Source organism: Alosa sapidissima, chromosome 12 (assembly GCF_018492685.1).
Source record: "Alosa sapidissima isolate fAloSap1 chromosome 12, fAloSap1.pri, whole genome shotgun sequence".
In the NCBI taxonomy this organism is placed as follows: domain Eukaryota; kingdom Metazoa; phylum Chordata; class Actinopteri; order Clupeiformes; family Clupeidae; genus Alosa; species Alosa sapidissima.
This window is the reverse complement of record NC_055968.1, coordinates 10340986-10363307: the sequence shown is the minus strand read 5'-3', so window position 1 is coordinate 10363307 and position 22322 is coordinate 10340986. Positions and strand designations below refer to the sequence as shown.

General features: G+C 40.9%; 1 protein-coding gene across 2 annotated transcripts in view; it reads right to left on the bottom strand.

The window, feature by feature from the left end:
* ttll7 (tubulin tyrosine ligase-like family, member 7) overlaps positions 1-20302 on the bottom strand; it is a 62978-nt gene extending 42676 nt beyond the window's left edge. For both annotated transcript variants that reach the window (XM_042057592.1, XM_042057593.1), the window contains exons 1-8: positions 20038-20302; positions 11509-11768; positions 10858-10989; positions 9268-9389; positions 5392-5459; positions 5044-5202; positions 3051-3267; positions 2449-2613 (exon numbers count right to left, since the gene is read on the bottom strand). In XM_042057592.1, the coding sequence (XP_041913526.1) occupies positions 2449-2613; positions 3051-3267; positions 5044-5202; positions 5392-5459; positions 9268-9389; positions 10858-10989; positions 11509-11644 (999 nt within the window). In that variant the 5' untranslated portion in view covers positions 11645-11768; positions 20038-20302. The remainder of the gene's footprint in view (positions 1-2448; positions 2614-3050; positions 3268-5043; positions 5203-5391; positions 5460-9267; positions 9390-10857; positions 10990-11508; positions 11769-20037) is intronic.
* Between the last annotated feature and the right edge of the window lie 2020 nt (positions 20303-22322).

The following is a 22322-nucleotide window of genomic DNA, read 5'->3' as shown; positions in this document are numbered from 1 at the left end:
TTGTCTCTTCCTCAAAGCCCGCTGATTGGCACTGGCAGGTGAGACGAAGGGAGACATGCGGAGGAGAGGAAAGGGAGGATGGGAAGAGACGCGGGCGGAATAAAGGGAGGACTGTGAAGCCCCAAATCAATCCGAGAGCAGCAATTCTAGGAAAGGTCAGGGGTCAAGAGGACTGTGAAAGAAAATCATTCTGAGCCGATTTCTTCAAGGTTCCACAGCGGAACTGAAGGAAGAGAAGAAAGAGCGCTTCAGCACGAGAACTCAACTACAAAAATCATAACCTACATTCATGGAGACAAGCCAAACGGTAAATCTGCAACACCTCATGTTTTTGACTGCGAAAAATACACCTACAGTAAAAGAATACTGCTGAATGCTGATCAAAACTGACATATTTATTTATCCATTTTGTATTTGGGCAATTCCACGCAAAACTGTCACGTCCATAACGTCAACTAAATACCATGGTTTTGTTCGGCAGTTTTGTGCGGAATTGCCCATTTATTTGTATTTTATTCTGCATTCTAGTCTTGCAAAAGCAACAGAATGTACAATAAGCAACGCCGTCTTTGGCCAGCGTAATGATAAAGCAACAGTATCTAACTCTGGCCGAGGTAAACACAAGCCAAAAACAAAGAGCTTTGAAAAGCCCCCTCCTTCAAGTCTCTCTGCTAAGCACCTCCCTCAGCCCACATTCATTATACGCTGTGCCGTGTATGTCAAAGTGACTGACAAGCATGGCAATGCATTTTTTGCAAATGGCTCTCCGTGGTACAAGCAGGTTCGGTGAACACAAAAGAAGGCCAAAAAGAACAGATTTGTTGTCACTGTATCTATGGAAACAGAGTTTTTTTCCCCTCAGCTCTCCGGTTGTTTTTATAATAATAATAATAAAAGTTTATTTTATATAGCACCTTTCTCAAACCCAAGGTCGCTTTACATAGTAGGAAGGCAGGGAAACACAATAACAAACAAACAAAAAATACAACAGAGACAAAGGCAGGGAAATACAATAACAAACAAACAAAACAATACAACAAAGACAAGTTATCTGTAGGAACTATGTGTTGGGTGTGGAGGAGAAGTGATCATTAAACAGAAAGGTCTTGAGATGTGCTATGAGTAACTCCTCTCTCATGTTCTTTGTTCTTATGTCTGCTTCACATTGCTAACGTGGTATTGATCTCTCATTGCAGCACATAGGACACCCAAGTGCCAACATTTGTCTGGCAACGCATCTCTTTAAATTTGTAGAAGTCTGCTTTACTATTGGGGGTTCTCATTGGGGGTTCTGATTGGGGGTTCTGATTGGGGGTTCTGATTGTGGATTCTAATTGTGGGTTCTGATTGGATGTTCTGATTGGGTTCTGGTTGTCATAACTCTCATTGACTCGTTTCTATCCACACTTACGTTTTGGTCTAAAAAGAACAGTTATATCAGAACTCCCCCTATTACCGTCGGTCCCGTATTTCCGCCATCTTGCGTGTATGTGTCACTTAATATCCATTTCTATACAAACCAAGACGGCGGATTCCTAACGAAACGCAAGCACCCACACCATAGGTGTATCTAAATTAGCTATGTACCAAAAATGATATTTTACCGTGACTCGAAGAGCTGTAAACAGTGTTGTAAGGCTGCGTATACACATCCGCTTGGAGCTCCGGTGGAATTTTAATTTCATGACGAGAATTCTCGGTCTAACCGTTCATGTGCCGTTGAAACGGCGTAAATAGGCGACCCATCAGGCCAGCACTATAACTCCGAGCATGGTAAACAAAATCGGATATTTCAGGCAGTAAATGCTCCCGTTAAGAACCAAACCAGATTTTGTTCAAATCTACACACCTATGGCTACTGAAAAATGTAAGGTTCATTTAGCAAATGTTATTTTGAAGTGTTAAAAAACATCATTGTTTTAGAATTTCCGAACAAAGGTGGTGATAATTGGGGGTGTTACGATAGCAAGTTTATCTTTGGACAACACATCCTGAGCAAATAGAATCTTCAACGCTTGGGCAGATTTTATGTGCAATCTTTATCTATCCTAAAATGATTTTTTACTTTATTTTCTACAAATGTAGGTCAGGTTTTCTATATTTGAAAATACTGATTATAAAATAAAGAAATGCTTGACACACTCCCACAAAAAAGGGGGCAATGGTATGCACATCAAACAAACAAAACAAAGACTGGTACTGGGTCCGTGTATCATTCGTTTATTTGATATTCAATTGAGAATCAAAAACGAAAAAATAAAAAAAATACTTGTTATTTCATTATTTGTTTATGAATGTGACCATACTGACACAAGGCAAGATCAGAGAGGAAGCCCAACCAGATGAACTTTAAAGCCCCTGGTTCTGAGTCATGTTGGTGAGGGATTGGGATTACCCGCCTGGGAGAGTAATCATCAAATGTTGACACCAAAAGATTTGCACACTTACTGATACATCATTCCAGAACTTGGCCACATCGAAATCGTTGGACCGGAGGAACTCGGAAAACCAGCCCACAGATCTCTTGCTTCCTTTGTCTATGGTCTCATCTCGCTCAAAGTTCTCGTTGTGTTTGTTGACAGAGTAATTTGTCAGGTGCATGAACAGTTGGCTCTGTAAGGGGGAAAAAACAAGGAATGATTAATGGTCTTTTAATAATCCAATTAATGATCTTTAATGGCAGATGATGTCCCTACACCATCAACAAAAAAAAAAAAAAAAAAAAAAAAACACTAAGAAAAAAGTAGAAAAAAGTAAAGACCGACATAAACATGGAGAAAAACAAAAAACAACATGGCGTAACCCCCATTAACTCCAAACACAAGACGTTAGAGCAGCATGATGCCATTCATCTCCCTGGCACACCTGATGGCTTGACGACGCACTACGGACTGGGACACGTGTGACGGGTTTATCCGACACACACCCCTGGAGACCCTGGGGGCCCTTAATATTTGATAAGACAGCTGCTTGGCACAGCTGGCTGGGTGCCTGCCTGCCTGGCTAGTAGTCTGTCTGTCTGTCTGTCTGTCTGTCTGTCTGTGTCTCACCAGGTTGGACTCGTTGGGCGAGTGGTACTTCTCGGTCCCCATCCGGACCAGGCCGTCGTTGTAGAGGAAGATCCGCAGAGGATCGCAGGAGGTGACCAGGATGTAAATACGCAAGTCGAACTTGTAACCTTCCATCAGAAAGGGCTTCTCGAGGTACTCCTGCACGATGTAGTGCTCTTGACTCGGAAGCTTCTCGCAATTGCGAATCAAGGAAATCCTGAGGATGAACAAATTCGTAAAGCACAGGAAATAACTATGACATGTCCTAAGAGGAAAAACATGATCTTGCTCAGTGTAAAATTCAGCTTATATTCAGCTATGTCTGCTGCTGCCAAGGTGTGACTGTTAAAAAAAAAAAAAAAAAAATCTGAGACTAATAAACATTAAGTGAAAAATGATAACAGGGACCCACTGCCGAATAAACACCAGACCGAAGTGACTCTGAAACAGAGCCATACCAGATCTGACCCAGACCCTCTCTCTAGCTGGGAATTTACACCAGAGCTGTTATGTCCAGTGTTTTTTAGTCGTTTGTCTGGGGTCTGTCTATTGTTTTGTCTATTGTGTAGAATTCCATCAGAATCAGAATCAGTGTATCACATATACAGTGCCAGCATTTTACGCACATATTACGGCCATTAAAACTAGAGCAAAGTGTATTTTTACGCTCCACTTCTATTTCAGAGCATGTGTATGTATGTCTCTTTTCATTTTTAGTCAAGCTGGAGTGTATTTTCTTCCTGTATTTATGACGTCTTGACCAGCAGACAATGGAAGTCTGACAAAGAGAGCGTAAATATCGTGTGGCTTTGATATGGACAGTGCTGAGATTGTTTGTAGGTGTAGCGGTAAATTAGATGACATGATTGATGAGTGCTGATGTCAGGTAATCAAACTCCATTCTGGCAGGCGGGTTAATGTGCCACCAATGGGGGGCTTGTATTTAGGCCTGACACTTTTTAACAAGCTTCAGTTCAGACACAAACAATAACTTCATTTAGTTTTCAGACTGAAAATGAATTACGGAGGGGCTATAACTTAATTTCCTGCATCACACTGTGCGTCTCTCAAATTTAATCTCCGACATCCTCCTCCGACTGGCCAAGCTAAACTCATCATCTTTCACTTTCTTAATGTATCGCAATAATTTAGCTTTTGCTAACTTTTTATTTTGTAATAAATTTGGGCTCCCTGTAACACAGGACCATTGCTGGGACAGCCAGGGGAATATACAGTATATATATATGAGAACAGGACAAAGACTTCTCTACTGCAATACTTCCATCTATTGGAGCCTAACTGAATTACAGGCCAAATAAGTGCTGTTTTCTTTATTCATAATCAAATCCAACAGGGTGTGCTTAATATCGGTTCTCAGACAAAAGTTTGGCATTGCAACGTTCATGGTCTCTCAACAATGTTATGAAAGACTATTCAAATACACAACGGGAAGGGAAAAAAACACAGTGAAGAAAAATATGTCTGAAAACTGTGTAATTTGGCCTTGCAATGTAAAATATGGCTTAACCATGCTGTGGTGCAAGTGTTCGCCCAAAGTGCCACAAAGAACAGTAACAACAACAACCAAACGAAAAAAAAAAAAAAATTGGTGCAGAACAGAAAGCACTATTTATAGTCTGGCCAGGTCTCCATGGCGCTGGATAAGGTGACTCAATAATCACATGCAGCTCCTTGAGGGAACGGACTACCTGCTACGGCTGCCCTTGCAGTGGATTAATGGAAATGGAGGGGATGAAAATGAGGTCTGCTATGAGAATCGCTTTTGTCTTGTGCCAGAATTTCTCCATTTGGAAGCCCCCCCATCCCATCCCACCCCAACACACACACACACACACACACACACACACACACACAGAGACTGCTTTCCATAGCTTATGTCAGGCCCCCGTCTCTCACACCAGCGGCAATATGTGGCGGTTCGGGCGTGCCAGCACCGTGGGGCCAGACGGCTCGTGGGTCTGAGCTGACCTACCCGTGACCCATGGCGCCGTTGGCCGGCTTCACGATGAATGTCTTCTGCTTGCGCTTTCTCCGCAGCTCCTTCACATAGTTCTGGAACTGCGTGTACTCAGCAGGAAAGATCCAGGTCTTGGGTATGAAGCTGTACTCCTGAGGCTGGAATTTAATCATTCTAAGTGAAAAAGGGAACACAGATACAAGGGGAGAGGGAGAGAGAGAGAGAGAGAGAAAGGTGTTTACGTGATGAGGTTGGACGTAATAAAATGATCCCAGATGGTTTGGTAGTCAAGATGGTCAAGAACAGGTAAGGCAATATCCCCGCTTTAAATTACGTTCTGTTTAATCCTCGATGCATACTTACTTGGCCATGTTTCTTGCCAAGCAGTCTTTCCGGCAGATTTCCCCCATCCCAGGGAAATGGTTGATTCTCTACAATAAAAAAGAAATAACAAAGCCGGCAGGGGCATTACGCTACTCACCTTCACATAAAAAAAGTGTAACATTAAAGGGGGAAAGCCGAGGCGAGATTACAATGTTCTGACATTTATGCCCAATTATGGACTCAAAACAAAAGGTGATTGCAAGACCTTCCCTGACCCTTATTTAGTTTACCACATCGTTTTAAATTAAAACAAGAAAAAGGACAATCAATCTCAACTCCAGGGGCCAAGGTAATTGGTTCTGCATCAGGGAACCTGCGATTGTAAGTAGTGACAGATGAATGAATTGCATTGAATGCTGTGAGAGAGAAAAAAAGGCACAGTTTCTGTATTCTTTGACCAAATGAGGTAGAACAGTGCAGTTAATTAGGCTCGTATGAACTGTGGCTTGACAGCAAACTTCCTGAACACAGGAAAAAAAGAAGGAAAATTACAAAAATGTGAAAGGAATTCATGATAATGCTCATTTTTATGGTACAAATAAACTAAAGAAATGTAAAGAAAGAAAGAAATGTGATATACATTATTTCAAGATAAAAAGAAACTTAAACAATAAAGAGTATTTAATTCCCTATCTTAAAAAAAATTGCTCATCTACTTTATGGGCACAGACCATACCAGTTTGGGGCCAAGCGAACATGCAGCTTTGGCCATGAAATGATTTCATCGATTGGTGCTGCCCCATGTAATTACATCGCCTATGAAGAAGATGGATGGCACACACAGCCCATGTTACTGAGAAGGTCAAGGCTGGCTGTCTCAGGAGAACAAAATGCATCCACATTTATATAGCGGTTTGACTGAAAATACACACACACACACACACACACACACACACACACACACACACACACACTATTGTGCCATCCCATTTGTAAGGCCTGCGTGTGCAGAGAGGCATGGTGACTACACTGCTGCTGCCGGAGACGGAGAGGATTTGGACACATTCACCCCCTCTCCTTTTTCTCTATTTCTACACATATTTCTTACCTTCACTGATTGTATTTCTTTTTTCATATTTTCTTCTCTCTCTCACACACACACACACACACTCGCACTTTTAGGGCCTAGATCAAGTACCAGGTGCAAGGTGGCGCAAAGGCTTATTCTTATCTTACACTCAATAAAGTGAGAAATATTTCGCCATGCGCTCCACTTTCATTAAACCTTGCGCCCAGGGTGTGTCAATTAGCAACATAAGGTGAGGTCTGGCGTATTATCAAAAAATCGTTATTTTACACCCACTAAAAATCATGGCTATGAGTTGAAATAATAGGCGAGTGCAAATGCATGTAGGCTATACTCTGCTAGTCACAAACAGGTTTTAGTAAAGCAAGGTTTAGTGGAATCCCTGTTCCATACGGTCTCGCGTGCAAGCAGATTCCTTTAAATCAGTGGTCCCCAAACTACGGCCCGCGGGCCGGATACAGCCCGCCACCTCATTTTGGGTGGTAGTGATGTAGTACTCGAGTCCGGTCTCGGACTCGAGTCCGGTCTCGAGACCAATTTCTGCTTTCTCGGTCTCGTCTCGGACTCGTTCCTTCAAAGACTCGGTCTTGACTCGGTCTCGGACCACAGTGGGAGGAGAAGGACTCGTAATTTCAGACCGAGTCCTCGAGACCAACGCATTTTTTATGTTCATATAAAAAAACAGACAACATATAACAACAATAATAATAAAATGCAATGTTGACCGGCATTATTTGAAAATGACATCCCATGGTGCAATGCAAAGATACTGCCGTCAGAGCCGTTTATTTATCTCTATGGCTCTGCTGCCGGTGAGTGTCTGTAGGTCAGCATAGTCCATATTAAGACGTTAAGACTGCTCCTCTAAACAATTCCCAATCTAGCTTAGTCTGTAGGCCTAACTGTTGATTATTAACTGGGGTGATATTAAATTATGAATATTAAAACTGAATTTTTTTTATGGTCTTGGTCTCGACTCGGTCTCGACTCCTAAAGGACTCGGTCTCGACTCGGACTTGCTTCCTCAAAGACTCGGTCTTGACTCGGACTCGACTGTATTTGAAAACCAACAGACTCGGTCTCGACTCGGTCTCGACCCTTCAAAGACTCGGTCTTGACTCGGACTCGGCATAGGCGGTCTCGTCCCCATCACTATTGGGTGGCCCCCCAAATCATGTCCGTGGTATATAGCATCTGGCCCGCACGGGAGTACGACATCGTCAAACTATAACCTCGGTAATTTCCCCCGTTCGTTCTCTATGGCGAGTCTTAACAGTACACATGTAATATTCTTTTTGTCCACTGGTGGTTGTTTTGGCGCTGTTTTGCGTTTGCCATCGAAAACGGAATGAAATGTAGGCCTACCTGCAAACACGTAAGAGGCCTATGCTGACTGTATCAGTGCTCAAAGTATTCTAAAAGTTTATCAATTAATTGTTAATAACTAACTAACTTCTATTCAAGTCATATTTCTGTGACTTTCTGGGATAATTATTTCTATTTTTTATTCACTCGTTCAAATGTTCATACAAATTCACAATTCACAAAGTTCTCATCAGGTGAGTGAAAGTTAGAATGGTGGTCATTTCAGATGTTTTTGCCAGCACATAAAACTCTCATAGTTTGAGTTATCTGAATTATTTGTAGGATATTACTTGTTCACAATATGAGCTGTGTATGCAAAGACACAGAGTTCACACATTTTGAATAAAATATACATTTGGGACTCCCTGCTAATACTTTTGGGAATGCTAAAGTCTTTTTATCAGTATTATTTCATTTGAGCCACATTTTACACTGATATGGCATGATGGCAACATAAACACAGCTAACAATGGTATTAAATTGCAGTATATTAAATGTAATGGAATATTCAACTAAGATAGACTGCTGTTGTTCACAGCACTAAGCTATTTATGGTTACTGATATACTCCGAGTCTCTGGCCCTCTCTTAGAACCAGGCATAGTGAGCTGGCCCTCGGAATAAAAAGTTTGGGGACCACTGCTTTAAATGCTCGCTGACTATCAAAATACCGAGGAGCTGTTTGAAGTTGTGCTGCTTGCTGTTAAAGGGAATGACAAATTGGTTTAAAGGATGTTACGCCCAAAACACACCCATGACTGATTAAGAAACATAAGAACAACCCTATTGCGCCCGGCGCCCAGTGTTTGATCACAAAAATCATGCCATTAAATTAGTGAATACTGTATGGACTGGCCACGCCTTTAATGTCTATAAACTTTGCGCCTCTGACCATCCGTTTCTGATCGCCAAGATAGGGCCCCTAGTCTCTCACCATCTGTCTCTCCATTTGCCTCTGAATTTCCTCTCATAATCATTCTCTTTTCTTCTATCTTACTCTTTTGCGCTCTCTCTCTCTGGGCTCAGGGCTCTAAGATATGTCACACGCAGGGACTTGTCTGCCTCTGTCTCTCTTCATGATGGGAGTCTTCCCCCCCGGCATCTGCTCTGCTCACCTCACATGACATGGTGTTTCACACTCGGATCCCGTCGTTAATCACAGTCGCAGATGTGAAACAAAAAAAACAAAAAAAACCTTTAGCCAGAACACCTAGGAAGCTCCTCCTAAGAAGTACACTACCTAGTGAAGTTCCTGCCCCCAACATCAGCGGAGAGTAATGATCATTTAGGTTTTAGCTGGTTGAAGAAATGGTTTAGCCCCTTAGTGGTAGTTACGATATGTTCTGGGAAAGGGAAATGCTTTGGGATTTAAAAGCAAACACTTTACTGTACACTCACGGCTAATTTTGTGTTCAGCGCTATGCCACTCGCTGGTCTGTGATTGTTATTGATGAGTTATGTTACCTGGTAGTTCCTGAGCTCAGCGATTTTCTCGTGTTGAACAGCCGAGTCATTCCAGATGAGGTTAGCTGTTTCGTCCTCATCCCGCGTCTTCAGGAAAGCCAGCTCACTAATTGCGACACGCACTGAAACAAACGAGAACGCACAGAGGCAGTGAGAGATGGCACCCAGTGTCGCGTGTGTGTGTCGGCTCGGAGGTGCCTCGCTTCGCTGGCTACAACCCTTAACGAGACCCACGAAAAGATCTAATGAGATCACCTTACCTGGTTCACTCACCATAATGGGATCTCACCTGGCCAACAGTAAAGGACAGTGTATGGAAGAAAAAAATATTTTATAATCCAGACTATGTTGAAACTATCTTGATATCTTATAATTATAATTATATCTTATAATTCAGACTATGTTGAAACTATCTTGAATGCTTTCAGTTATTTGACGATGAAGTGCAGCATGGAAAAAAATTGGTCAAATATCTCACTGATCAAAAAGCTCTGGGCATTTACTAGAGGTGCAAGGGCTTTTAGAATCATTCACAACACTTTTTTCCACCCTAAGATAAATTAATGTCTTATAATCTATTCAATAAATCCTCACGGAATGGAAAACATGAGAGATAGGTGGCCAACACATTTAGACATTAATCCAATAACTATTCATTATTCAAGATCTAATGAAAAATTAATCTGCCCTGACGAAACAGGGTATTAATTATTTCTTGAGTCCTCTAAACCTGAAGATGCTATACCTAATATTGTATAATTACACCTTTGCTCCAGGAATTCATATCAAAAGTGGTGAGCATGTACCAACTCAAACCTCAACTTCAACTTCTGCTGCCATGGATGAAGGAGACAACAGCTAACAGACAATCAGAGTAATTAGAGTTAGCTGGGTTCCCCCAGTTCTAACGGCCACCGTCTCAACTTGAACACCCTCGCTGGTCATTCATTATTCGCACTGACCCCTTCATCCCTGTGTAGGTTCAATTAACCCCACACTGAGACTGGACAGTCCAGCAGATTAAATGCCTGTTGCGTTTGCCCCTGATGGCAGTCAGTCTGTTGCATGCTGCTGTGAATAAACCCAATATGGTAGCTCATAAACAACTCATCACTCATAAACTATTGCTATCCATCCTGGGCTCACCTCTACAATGTCATTTTAATTGCTACCATAATCAATAACATTGGGGTCATTGATCACCCATAATCATGGATTTGCAATTGATTGGTCAGCGTAACATAATGTTATATTATATCATAACACATTATTATTGCTATTATTATATTATTATCGTACACATACACCAGTCTCCTTGATATACGTAGGCTGCTATAGTGCTTTAACTGGGTGTGTTTGAATGTAACGGTGGAGTAATAGTATCAAGACTGTACATGGCGTACTGTCCACAGTACATATCTCATATTTGGTTCCTGCCACATTTCAGTACCTATTTCATATTTGATTCCTGCCACATTACTGTATCTATTTCATATTTGGTTCCTGCCACATTTTAGTACCTATTTCATATTTGATTCCTGCCACATTACTGTACCTATTTGATATTTGGTTCCTGCCACATTACTGTACCTATTTCATATTTGGTTCCTGCCACGTTGGCTGTGATGATTCCTTTCTTCTTCTTGTTGCGGACCTTCCTCTTCCCCGTGTTCTGATAGGCCCGGGCAGATGGCAGATTCACGGGGGATGTTCCTTGATCCTCTGAAGGGAAAACAGCACAGAGAAGAGGCATTGTGATGTCAGAGGAGGAGGACACTGAGTGAAGGGCACCACTCTAGGCACAATTTAAATAAAAAATAGTTACTGGGCACATGTACTCAAAAGGATACATATTAAGAACACTGGGAAAAGGCAGGAGAAGCAAGGCTTATTGTCTTCTGTTTGTAAGTGAGATGACCTTGTGTTGTCATTCGTAGGCAGAGACAATGACAAAAGACTGACACTGACTGACTGTGTCTCTGTGTGCATGCATGAGTGAGTGTTGTGTGTATGTGCACATGTACAGTATGTGTATGTGCATGCGTGAATGTGTGCGTGTGTTTGTGTGTGTGTCTATGTGTGTGTCTCATCAACAGCTGTCCCCGCGTGCTCACGTGAGCCGTTCCAGAACGCTGGGCGCCGGTGAGGTAATGGTGCATCAGATGTGTCGGGTGAAAGGGGCACTTCACACATACACACACACATACACACACACACACACACACACACACACACTCTCACCTCCATTGTCGGGGAGCGAGGGCATCTCACAATTCGACGGGTCAGAGGGCGGGTCGGGCTGTCCTGCCAATCCTACGACTTCGTCTCCCTGGTCCGGGTGGTTAGCGCTATGGCTGCAGCAGGCGGGCAGAATCATCGGGTGCTGGCCACCGCCTCGGGCTCATGGAGGGGGGGAGAATGGAGGAGAGGTTCCTTTGGAGCTAGTGAGGCCACCGAGCAGCAGTGTGCCCAGCGAGAGCATCCAGGTCCCTGTCAGACGTCTGCTGAGAGAATGCAACTCATTTAGATCATTCACAGTGGTTACTTACTTCCAAAGACAGTTATGATGAGTTGGACAGACTCAGACAAATCAGAAAGTTATCAATATCCCAAGTGGATTCTCACAAATCAAATGTCTCTAAAAGATGTACTACCATATAAAACTGGACTGATTATGTTTTTCGACATATAATCTGACACAACAGTGCAATAGATTGTTCTCGGTTTTAAGGTCACTGATGCAATAGCATTTTGAACATCTGCAACATCAAAATAAAAGAAAATGTGAAACATCGTCTTGCGTGTTATTTATGTCTAAATTTTATTTTCACGTCAATACCTTTTCTCACATGCTTGCATCATTTTCAAACCTGTCTGCACATATTGTGCTAACACCCCATAAATATCAATAGCTCAGCATGAGATCAAACCTCAACTTTTCAAGCATCTGAAACGTTAAGCGGCTAAACTTAATGAAACATCGTAAGCCCCGAACTGCATCCCAGCATCTGACCACATCCCGTGACCACACACACACACACACACACACACACACACACACACACACACCCCTCTGTGTCAGTAATATCTCCCAGCAAATGCAAAGGAGTGGGGGGTTGGGTTGGGTTGGGTTAGGGGTGTGCAGAAAGCTGATGAGTTGTGTGCTGACTCCAGCGCTCCCCAGGGTAGGATACAGTTCAGCATTTCCAGTTAAGGAGGCACACAAGCGGCAGGAGCTGCACTATGCAGTCTAATCCATTCACCGGCCACCCCTGGCCTCCAGGATCCATTAACTCTCTGTGGCCCTCTGCAGACGTGTCCCGTGCCACCCCGCAGCACTCTGACCCCCCCCCCCCCCACCGCACCCATCGCCCCATATTCCCAACACCCACAGACCCCCATCCCCGCTGTTCTTCTCCACGGTTTCTCTCCAAAAACAGGGTTTCAAATGTATCAGTCATCGGAACAAAGAGGTTCGCTCAGAGTCAGAGAGTAAATACACTGAAGCCTACCTGTGTTTCCTCTGTGTACATTTTGCGGTGGCGGGCCACAGAACTGGCACACTCAGCTCTCAGACTGGCAAAATGTATAGAGGATTGACTAATAGACTAGTAGCAAAATATAATTGGTATTGTAGCAAATGTGGCAATGACACATGGATTGAGGAGGGGGGGGGGGGGGGGGGGGGGGTGTCTTTAGCATGCACTCGGTGTGATAGCCTAGTTAATGAAAATCATAAACTAAACCCAAAGAAAGGAAGGGAGATGATTTGCACCTCAACGGCTGTGGTTTGATTCTACAATGTTTGTACAAAACGTAATTTCTGTCAGAAACCAGCTAGGCTAAATGTTTTCTCCATTGGCAACATAACTATGGCGATTTTCATGTTCGGTATATGTTTTCACTTAGTCAAGCAGTGAAATGTGGTAGGCTATAATAATTCATGAGGAAATGTCCAGGCGAGTCAGACAGAAAACAGACCTTTAGCATTTCTGTCACTCTATGTCACTCTCAAACTATGTTAAAATTTTTAGCGACCAGAATTTAATTATTTCCCAGACCCACATGTTATTCTTTTTAGGTCAAAACAAAAACAAACAACAATACAGGTCCTTCAGCAAACAGAAAAATAAAAAGATCAACTAATTTGGCATAGCATTTCTATTATAGAAATAACTCTACCTTTCAACAGATTTTGTCTGAACTGATAATATAATATAATATAATATAATATAAGGAGATTTCTATATTTTTAGTCTAGGAAAAAGTGTATATTGTTGCTTAGGTTGCAACAATTAATTGGTTAGTCGCAACTATTAAGTTAATCATCAACTATTTTGGTAATCAGTTAATCAGTTTGGGTCACTTTTTAAGGAAAATGTGACTTTTTTTGTGACAAAATTTACTGATTGCAGCTTTTTAAACTTTAATAGTTTAGTGCTTTATTTGCTCCTCTATGACAGAAATATGCTTGGCATGTGGACAAAAAGCATTTGGCATTTGAGGACAACATCTTGGACTTCGCATTGAATACAGATCAACTTTTTATTTTGTTTTCTACCATTTTCTGACATTTTAGCGATTAAACAACTAATCAATTAAACAAAAACAATAATAAACAGATTATCCGACTATGAAAATAATCATTACTTGCAGCCCTAATTATTTCTACATTTAAACACATAGACAGACGAGACACAGACGGTTCAAAGCATCAATGTTTTTGGTGATTTTGGTCACAAAATCTGAGCCACAGCCGAACTTCCTGAAAACTTTTTTACAAGCTAAAGAACTGTCTCAACGCGACATCTGTCTAAGTTTTTATTTTGCACTCGGAGCTATCACTTTACGACTGGGTATTTAAGCTCCTATTTACTATTCAAACATATATTTCCCTCGTAAAGGAGGCCCTTTCATGACAAATGAGTCACAGCGGTAATCACCTGCCCCGCCTGCCTGCTCCGGGCTCGGCTCATAAATCACTTTGGCAGCAACACCAAGCAGGCCCTGGGCCTAATCATAAAATCAAGTTAGAGTTGATTTCTTTAGAGAGCATCAGCAGGATCCTTAATATCTGCTCCATATTGCTCTTTTTTCCAGATGCACAGACAGAAAGAGATAGAGAGAGAGAGAGAGAGAGAGAGAGACCGAGAGAGAGAGAGACCGTATTAAAGTCTGAAATCTGTGCATCTCGGAAAAACGACGGTGGCTCCAGCCTGCCACCTCGTGTCCACTAAGAGTACTGCGTAAATACGGAGGCCAGGTCATAAATTATGTCACGGAGCTGCAGTAAGAAATATAAATGGGAGTGGTAAAGAATTCACAGCCCCTGTACAGTAGTCTGAAGCTCACTGTGCCAAAGGCAACCATTTTGTCATCTTGTAAGACTCTTTGAACTAAGAACTAACTATGTTTTTGGAATACTTAAATCTAGAAACACATAAAGTAATGAAAAAGAGTACATAGATACATCAGATACATAATTAATAGCCATAAAGAATTCAGAACTATGAGCCTAATAACATTAGCTTTTTGTTATATCCTTATATGAATTATTAATATGTAAAGGATACAAAAACAAGTCTACGTGGTTTCCATAACAGAATTACAGAAAGAGAACTGTTTACATTATTGGACTTCTCGTCAAGTCAAGTAAAGTTCTTGTGACAACCACCACCAGTGACTTCACATCAAGCCATACATTTTAAACACATTTTGTTTTAATACTGTTTAACCATTTTCAAAAACAAACCCTTTAAAGCAATCATAGTTTTAGTTATGGGGCCCAGTTTCTCTCATTGATATAAGTGCATAGAGCTTATATCATCTACAACCTCTACCACTGACAAGACTTAAGACCACAGCAGTAGCCTGGACAAAAAGTAAAACAAGAAGAGCAACACAGACAACCTCACAGGAGAGAGGAACGACAGAGAACACTCAGTTCCATTATGGGTAAGAGCCTACAGTGCATGGTCATATGCAGATCCAATGTTACTACCAAATGCTAGCGTGGCACAGAGATCATATTTACCGTCGCCCTGATACAGAGGACGAGGGTACTGGAATCGGGTTCGAACCATTTGCATTTGTGTGTCCACTCACATAACTTAAAAACTACTGGTTTGATTTACTTCATATTTACATCACATAAGGCAGGCAGATTATGTTGGTAGGTAGACCCTTGATTCACCCTGACTCACCCTGCAGGCTTTTCTGTCTTTTGACAAGGCCTTACAAAGCTGAGTCATTAAAAAAGTCCATCACTATAGATCAGTCAGAACAAAGGACACCTACCCCAGGTTCTGAATGAAAATGGAAGGCCTACACTGATAAAGATAAAACATGATGTAAATAATGTTCCTGTGTTATGAATATGTTATAAAGAGAACGCTGTTTTATGAACTCTGCACACTGAATGTTTCTGAACTGAATTCAGAAACACACTAAACAATTCTCGCACTCACAGTACTTTACGAGTTTGTTGTGGTGTGTGGTGTCACGAAGAAGTAACAGGATATCTGCCTATTTCCTTACAACCCTCAAATCTGATTAGCATGATGACAATGTGCCACAACAGACTTCAGATGATGGAGATCAAACAGGCCCACTGACACAGTACCAAGCATTGATGGGGATAAATGTGAGGCTCCATTGCCCAGTGCACTCTTCTTAATGCCCCTCCACTTAGACTACAGCAACAATTTTGTTCCTATACCCAGGCTGACTAGCCTATGCCAAGATGTTTTTTGTTCTGTTTAAAAAAGTGGTATTATTTCTAGGTTGTTTCTAGGAGCAGTCTACTATGCCCTACATGATCTGAAAGTATGCAACAACTAGTTAAATGCATTCAAAAATCAAATATCTGATATATCAGATCAAACCTGTTTTGTATAGCTATGTTTTGTATAAAAAGACTCTGATAAACGATCACCAGTATTATTCAAATTTGCTCTTGTCAATGGCAGACAAATGCTCCCATAAAAGGAAGCGTAAGCATGTCATCTGTGTCAAACAATGGCCACCTAGATGATTCTATACACTTTAGCCCCATTATTTCCACTATCCAGAGGTGCATGAGAATGTACAATCTCAGCTCAATAAAACAGACAAAAGACATCAACACCACTAGCCTATTGTAGAAAAATAAACTGGCAGTGACAGTGAGAAAGCCACTAACAAATTGACTATTGCTGCTCATCAGAAGGTTTCCTGACACAAAGTAGGTTGATTCTTTTTTTATTTTTCCTTTTCTTTCAGAAGGAGCTCATTGCTTCTGTTGTCTATCTCTTCTATGAGACACAACACTAAAAAGATGCTCACTTGAGAGGCTCACCTTTTTGCAAAGAACAGAGGCGCTCAGAGCTTCAAAACATGTGCAACTGTCTATCATTTCATTAATAGTCACAGCGAGATGTTGTAAGAAGACCCTCATAGACAACAATCAAACGAAATGTCAAATATCTATAAAAGGGCCTACATTAAAGGACAACAGTCTTGTGATCCAGATGTAACAAGTTGGATTCAACAGACTAAGGAGATGCCCAGCCATGCACTAAACTCCTTCCCACCAAGCATGCTAACTATTTTTTTATGCAAACTGATAAATATACCATTCAATTAGGGTGACTTATACATGTGTAATGTATGATTAAAAAATCACATATCACATACATACATAAAAATGAATATATATATATATATTCATTTTGATCAAAACAAAATAAATATGCTGAATAGCTGTGATTTTAAGAGAACTATGATCACATAGTGTCCATCAGATGAACACCTGATCATCAGCATGGTCCAAGATGACAGGCAGGCTACGGGCTACTTGTGTAACTGGTCCAAAGCCTGGTACCACAATAATAAAGATCAAATTCCTGTAAAGCAAGTGAAAAAGAATGGAAATGACACAGGCGCCTTCTTTCAGTGCTTCTCCCAAATTGCATCTGACGGGGGAGCAGAGGTCCGCCCCCCTAAACAACCTGGGCAGGGCTGCTCTAATGGAGTCACTCATTAAGGTTCCCACTAGGTGCTGCATCGCTCTAAAATAGTAATATTGAAACAATACAGATTTAATAAAAAATATTATTAAAGGCCTATGTGGTCATCTGATTTTGCACCTGATCATCAGCATTGTCTCAGATGACAGGCAAGCTATGGCAAAAGAGAGAAATTCTGTCTAATGCCTGACAGTTTAGGCCTAGCTAGTTCAGTCCATCTGGACACTTGCCTGCTGCTTGCGTGTACTGCTGGACAGTATATAAACAACATATAATCTGTATCTGATTCTTACCCTAGTCTATCCTAGCAACTGTACAGTACATCACAGCACACTCTAAATGCACGCTCTGCACATGGAGACTGGAATGTGGTTGGATCACATCACACTGAGACTGAATTTCAGCCCGGTGTAACTGCAACCCATCAAGTACGCTCACGTGACACCTGATCACAACAGAGATAGGGAGTAGTTAGTGATCACGCATATTATTACCGAGTATAAATATATCAGTGAGAAGCTGAGAACCAAGCAGCTGTTGCCCCCAAACAGCTCTCACATTAAAGCCTCGTGTTAAAGACACAAGAATTTATCAATAGTATGGATGTGCCATTAAATTAACCCTTGCATCAAACTGCCTTTTCACATATGGTTCATTAGTGCATTTCACTATCCATAAGACATCCTGCAACTATCATAGACCTAATTATCAAGACATTCACAAATATCATCATGAGAGATATTTTTGGAATGCAGGTTACATTCCACAGAAGAATTTCAGAGATGAGATCAGCGGGAGCTGGGATAATGGAGCGATGCCTGGGATACAGCGGGGAAACCGCATGAATGCTGGATGCAGTAAAGGGCTGGAGGCCATTGAACGTCTCTGATTGCATCATCATTAAGTGCCATGAATGGGCCGGCCTGTCTGAGGCCTGAGTGAACGAGGCAATTATACAACAGTCAAATAAGTGTGTTTCCATACCAAATGCATGGCCTACATGAAACCATACAACCATTAAAGTTACAAACATGCGAGACTACACAGTATAAGCACTCCTCCAGAGTGTGATCACTGAACAGTAATGCCGTGTTCAGGGCTACTGTCAGAGATGGTATGGTGTGGGATGATCATTTTTATCTACTACCTCCACAGTTTCTTTTAGGTGTAGTGTAGCAGGCCTTGCAGAATTCTGTTTAACTACACAGTAGCCTAGGGCCAAACCAAAACAATGTAATACCCTTTGTTGTCATGACAACATGTAATAAGCTCTGTGTCTAGCTTCAATGCCTTAATGACATAGGGTAAACTGAGACACAAGCAAGTTACCTAACTAACCGATTTGCACCTTTGAGTCAAATGCTACTTGTGTAAGATATGTATCTGGTTTCTAACATAAGCCCATGAAAGCACAATTCATGTCAGTGGCAACAATGTTCAGGAATTAGCCTACTGTATTGTATTATTGCGATAAATGGATTAGGTATCAAGCGCTTTATATTTCTCTAATCCAACCAATAGATGAGCTTTAGACTGATAACCTGTAAGAGGATTTAATGGGCAAGTTTCCCTATGGCCAGTTTGAATTGTATCAACAGCTGATAGATTCATAGAATGATTCCACACAATTGCATTTCATTTAAACTAAAATAATGAACAGAAATAAATATAATAATAAAACAAAGGCTGATTAGCAATTATTGAATGCATGGAGACATTTGCATTTCAAATGATCAGAAGCGATCATAATCTGTTTACAATACTTGTAATGTAAGGCACTCGCAAACTCACCCAAGTTGTAGCGTAAGTGCCATGTCAGGTGCACCTGCTTTATATCTGTGGGACTGGTACCACAATATCAACAAATAGTTTTAGTTGACCAAGACCATCTCAATCAGTCTTGATCTTGCCTTCTAAATTTTGTTTAGTTTAAGTCTTTTTTTCCAGCTGCCTGTGAGGATGAATATTTTTTCCAAGCATAGGGCAACCCTAATATTTAAACCCATCCCAAATAGAACAGTCAAATGACAAGACTTATTACAGGTTAGGTAGGCTACATGTCAACATCATGCTTGCTTGGAAAAGGCAGACCCACGGACCTTCTAATTAGATATAGTAATCAAGAATATACCCTACACATACCCACTGATAGTCCTATGAATGGATACAGTTAGGATACTTGATGCAGGCTATTTTTGTCCTACATTGGCCAGTAAGTAGTAACTTGTATCGACATTGGCCTACTCAGAAATAGCTTTATAGCAGAGGAGTCAACAAGGCAACTGAAACAATGGGTTCATAAGGACACCTCACCTCACAATAAGCTAGGCCCGTGTGAACGTGAAAGCGTAGCCCATGAAATTAAGCATTCAGGAGACACAAAACAACACCTTTTTGCTTTGGTAATAAGTAAGAACACTGTTTCAAATCCTAAAATGATTACACGAAAAAGCCCAAATAACTAGAGGATGCTTAAGATGATGTAATATGTTGGTAGCCGTGATACAAATGAATCCTTGCTAGTGGTCCTGCTGCTGTTTCCTCCGAGATCCTGGTCCAGAACGTTAGCCTAACGTTAGCTTTCGAGGAGAGGGGACGCATTGTAATAAAGCCGACAGACGCAGTACAGGCACGCTTGGTATTCACTTTGTTATTATCTCTTCATTGATAAATGAGCATACAAGAATGAGCTATAAGGTGCATTTTGTTAGCTTATTTTGTTAGGGAAAGAACGAAAGTAGCTTCATGCGTGACATTACATTACCTCAACCATAGGCTCCTTGGTGAAGCAAATACTGCCCACTACAGCGTGTCAATCGGTCCCTCACGTTGTTGCTTGTTTATTTGTTGTGTCTGTATGCACCAGAATAGTTTACCGTTGTCATTTTAACGTGTCTTGATTAAGACTTTAGATGACACAAAACTGTAACAAGTGAATGAACCTGTTCTTCGGCGTACAGTCAATACTAAATACAGCGGGTTAAGCGTCGTCGATAGATTGAACCATTTCGTTAAGGCAGGGGGGATTGGAAGAGGGCGAAGTGTCATCACCATGGAGAAGAGCATGATGCCTTCACAACACCACAAACCCTTAACGCGAGATATGGATCTCAGCATATTCTTGAATACAATGGCTACTTTGTTTTTCATTACAATTAGGCCTATAATATGTATTAAGTTTTCAGATGAACGAGAATATGTGAACGTAGAAATATCTGCAGCTTGCATGTGGGCCTTGTTTATTTTGCAGGCTAGCCTATTAACAATCGTTCTTCAAATGCAAAAGAAATACCATCGAATCAGTCAATTAGCCTATTAGTATGCCTACTTTAAATTTTGGTCTGCAACAATGTGCTTTGAGATGCATCACCCCTTAACACCATGCAGTGGCATTTTCCAATATGCTACATTTGCATTAGTTTTTTAAGATATGATTGAGTCAGTCATAAGCTAATATTATAATCATATGTTTACTGAGGTATATGTAGTCAAACTAATCCTCATACGGAGAATGTGATTAGTACACTGATTTGCTGAATTGCTGTAATCGGATTGCACTGTTTTAAAACACTAGAGGGAGTCAGATCCCACATAACAATAGGCCTACAACATCCACACAAACGTCACCTTCAATGAGTCCATGGGTGTTTCTGGTTCTCTCCATGTTTCTGGTTTCTCTGGTTATGAATATTTATAAATATAGGCCTATTAAGTTACCTTCAGAACGCCAGGGGGCGTGATTCATCATTAGTTGTAAGGGGAAGGGTATCAAGGGTTGCTTTCTGCAGAAAAATTGCATTCTTTGGATTTATTAGGCTACAATCACAATGACATTTGAGAAATTGTTAAACGAATAGTATTATTCTACATAGAAGCAATAGTGAATGTGTCAGATGCATAGAGTATACGAGGACAAGGCCTTCATTTAATTATACAACAAAATTGTTAGGCTAAAGTGCCAGTCAGTGCCAACCCGGAACAATTCACAAAGGGAAATGTTAATTTGGTCACCACAGGGCGGACTGCTGCTGTGATGAGAACTATAATACAAATTCAGTTAATTACACTACAGATAATAAGAGCTCAAAACTGATGAGTGCTGCCAATTTATTCAGGTGTGGCAGTAATACCATTATAATAACGAAAATTATAATTATAGCCAAAATATAATAAAGAACACTACACGGCACAATAAATAACTTTATTCTGTCCTCTACAGTCATGATCTGTCGTTTTAAAAAATTACAAAAAAATAAAAAACAGTTGAGACAGCTGATGTGACAATGTAAAATCATCTCATGTGTTACAGATCACTAGCATTTTTTGTATGCATTAAAGTGATTCAAACGCAGTGAGTGAAAATAAGCCACAATAGAACAACAACCATGCTTCAGTAAGTTTAGTCTCAATGGTTGCTCCTACTGAGGAGCAGTGTTGGGAGTTATGCATTAAAAAAGTAATGAAATTACAGTAATGCATTGCTTTTTGCTGTAATGCAGTAATGTAAGGCATTACCAATACAATTTCAGTAATATTTTACTCGGTACAATTCTCAGTAACTTTAGCAATTCTAAGTTACTTTGCTTTTTAATCCAAAATTGAGAAATGCTCAATTGGCACCAGAGAAGATTATCCAAGAATTAAAAAAAGTCATCTATGCTGGTCCTGGAATTTGATTGCCTTGTTTAGATGACTGTAGAAAGGGAATTTGAGTTATCTCTGCCATTCATGCAACATATCTAACATGGTTAGGCTATACTTCTCATTTCAAGCAGTGAGAATAACTAAAATTTTGCTTTTACAGACAACGATCGTAGCCATTATTCTCAAACTATTTACATTAAGTCTACACCACTGTAAGTGGAAGGAAAGGCAACCAGCAATGATGAGAAGCATTTAAAGTCAACATACAATTTCACTATGGCTATATTTTGCTATATTAAATTGTGAGTGACCTTTGGCCTTTGGGGCCTACAACATTGTCCCATGAGCCATAACTGCAACCATTATATTGTTATTTTGTTAGCCTTAAGCCTAGCTCAGTCATTA